General features: G+C 34.2%; 1 protein-coding gene across 1 annotated transcript; it reads right to left on the bottom strand.

Annotated features, from left to right (window-relative positions):
* Nucleotides 1-224: 224 nt before the first annotated feature.
* LOC145074070 (putative MO25-like protein At5g47540) lies at nucleotides 225-2,297 on the bottom strand. The gene is made up of 9 exons (XM_079020505.1): nucleotides 2,051-2,297; nucleotides 1,789-1,950; nucleotides 1,598-1,716; nucleotides 1,434-1,508; nucleotides 1,165-1,318; nucleotides 917-982; nucleotides 691-834; nucleotides 514-616; nucleotides 225-415 (listed from the first exon to the last, which is right to left on the bottom strand). The coding sequence occupies exons 1-9, from the start codon at nucleotides 2,168-2,170 to the stop codon at nucleotides 309-311; spliced, it is 1,050 nt and encodes a 349-aa protein (XP_078876631.1). The 5' UTR covers nucleotides 2,171-2,297; the 3' UTR covers nucleotides 225-308.
* Between the last annotated feature and the right edge of the window lie 852 nt (nucleotides 2,298-3,149).

Below are 3,149 nucleotides of genomic sequence, written 5' to 3' on the forward strand. Positions count from 1 at the left end.
AGTCCTAATTGGCGATTCGACAAGAAAGCCCTAAACTTTATTTTTTTGACAAAAAATTCCTATTTACCGGCTAACCGGAAAAAATGGTAAAAATGCCAAAAATTGCCGGTAATTTAAACTTTATTGTAAAAAAAATAAAGTTTAGAACTTTCTTATCAAATCGGTGAAAATATTGAGAGTTTAGTGTATATATATCCCTAATATATATATATACACAAGTTAAGATTTACAGGGAAAAAACAAAAAGAAATAATAAAAAAAAAAGTAAAAAACCTGATAGAATTCGATAAATAAAAAATAAACATAATTTAACAAGAAACTCCATCACATTCACTGGAGCACGTGGGACAACTAGGGACAAGTGTCGCGATTTCCTTCACCACCTGAGCTTTATCCGCTTCGAATTGCTCATCGGCTAAATCAGATTACGATTTCAAAAATAAATTCCCAATTAAGTTGCAGATTTTGAAAACACAAATGAAATTATGTATACATGAAAAGAATTTATATCACCTTTATCGAAAGTGAAATCACTGAAGAATCGAATGAGTTTGCTCCGATTTGCAATTAGAACGTTGACGATATCCGGCGGTTTGTTTTGATTTGCAGGGAAAAGCTGAATCCGATGACGAACAGAAACACAATTAGATTTAGATCTGGTAAAAGAACATCACTGGAATCTTGAATTACCTTGAAGACATGGAAAGCTTGCAATTGTATGGTTTTGTTTGAATCTCGGAGAAGATTCATGAGAATCCTCATGTTTTGCAATGAGCTCACGTATCGAACCATCACAGCAGTATTCGATCGATCGAGTAACATCGCTCCTAAAAGCTGTGAAACATTTTTAAATTTTGTTAATTAATTACAAAAAACATGAATTTAATAAAAGATTTGAAGGTGAAGAATAGTAAACCTTGATTGCATTCCTTCTGGTGATGTAATTAGACGATTCCAGAAGCTTATTATACTCCATGAAGAACTGCAACCACGATACATAGGTAACAAAATCTTGAATTCCGATTCATACGATTCACTCGAAATCCATGAACCAAACACGTAGGAATGTGAAATCACTCAAACATGTCATGCAATAGAATCTTGACTTCTCATTACGTTGGATTATATTACAAAAGACGATATTATACAAATCATAACACTTACCCAATCGTAATTATTGTTAAGATATTCAGCAACGATTGATTTATGTCTGGTTAATAGCTCCTTAAACGTTGCTGCTGCATCTGATTCTATGTCAAAATTCGGATCATGTTGAAAGTCGAAAAACATTTGCATATGATTCGATTCCAAGATATATCTACAACATCAATTACCCAAAGTAAGCAATCTACGCATTTCATTTCATCATCAATAAAGTAAATATTTACTCCATTAATAATAATTGAATTATAGCAAATCAAATGCATGCTCACTTTGCAGCAACCTGATGCCAAACGCAGTCTCTCAAAATAGCACCATAGGAAATAGCAGCTTCTGGATCATCATAGCTGAACATTTAGCATTTTACAACGATATTTTATTATATATACAATAATGTAACGTACATATGCTTATTTTTGATAATTCAAAAGTTTACCCAGGTATCAACATATCGAGAATATCGGTGTTTTTCTCTAGATATTCAGCAGCAATGCATCGATTATGAACTTTTTGCCTTAATAGACTTGCAACGACATGGGTGATGTCTTGACGTGCCTGAAAGAATCAAAGATAACACCAAATTCATCGATATTTTGGGTGATGAAAACAAGAAAAAATCGAACGTACTCCAGGATCCAAATTTGGAAGATAAACAACTAGAAGACGCAATATATCCTCTTTGAAGAACTCCTGAGTTAACTTGGAACAAGGCTCTAAATGTGGTTGCGACGTTTCATCGCCAAAAAGTACTACCATCATTTCATGAATAAGTCTCGTTAATTCGCGAGCCTGAATGAAAACTATAATTTCAGTAAACTTAACCCTAAAACCAACGTTGAAATCTTCATGCAGAGACGTTATAGATTATGCAATACACATGCATGTATACCTTCTCTTGGCGTTTAGCTTCACGAATATCCGGATTTGCATTTACGAAGGTAAGAAGATCACGGACGTGATGAACGAGCTCAATAGGTGTGAGAGCTTTGGAACTGAATAATCGTTTCATTTTTATGGGAATACACAGAGTATAATTGTGATCCCTTGTGTGTGATCGGAAAATGGAGAATTTCTCCGATCAATGATGATACTTCCGTTGTTGAAATTACAGAGAGAGGAAAGATGATTGAAAGTGTAATCACGTCCCACAAATTACCTAATGGAAGAGAAGATTAGTGAATGGATATTGTTATTTACCCGAACGATTCGTAAAACCACTTAAGAAATTCTGATTTTTATTTTTTTTGTCGGCCGTCAGAAACTAACAATATGTGTTTGACGGTTTGTGATTCATTCATTCAATTTTGATGCACATGCTAAAATATTACATATTTCACCCTTGTATTTAATGTTTATTTTCAATTTTTATCATTTTTTTGTATTTGAAGTTTTAATTTTACTTTTTTCCTTGTTGGTATGCTTTTCCCTTAAACTAAAGGACTATTATTATAAAAATCCTTAAGTTTTCAAACAATTATTGGTTTTAGCCTTTGAAGTTTTTGGACTCACTAAAGCAAGATATTTAGAGTAATTGTTTCAAAATCGTCATTTAACAGGTAACCAACATGTTACACGGTTACACTCTCATGTTGGCATTAATCCCCACCCATCGCCATCTTCATACCCAAACCTCCTTCTTCCTCTTATTCTCTTCGATCTTATCTTCTGAACCTAACCTTATGTGCAATGAATCGAACCATGATGGTCACCCTTCTTCTATTTCTCTTCTGAATCGAACCCCAACCACCATAAAACCTGATTCAGACCTTGAAGATTAGGGCGTGTGACTGATCAGACTTTTTTTCCTCCATGAAATCCGATTCAGACATTGGATGATGAATGGATCGATCTCCTCTACCATCTTTCCCTTTCGATTGCCCATATTGATTTGAGGAGCTACCCTACTTCCGTCAACTTCACATACATCATATTCCATCATTGGAACATGAATCAAAGCAAAGGGTTTCATCATGTGTTCATCACCTTCA

The sequence above is a fragment of the Lactuca serriola genome, chromosome 9 (assembly GCF_051521515.1).
Source record: "Lactuca serriola cultivar US96UC23 chromosome 9, Lser_US96UC23_V15, whole genome shotgun sequence".
Lineage (NCBI taxonomy): Eukaryota > Viridiplantae > Streptophyta > Magnoliopsida > Asterales > Asteraceae > Lactuca > Lactuca serriola.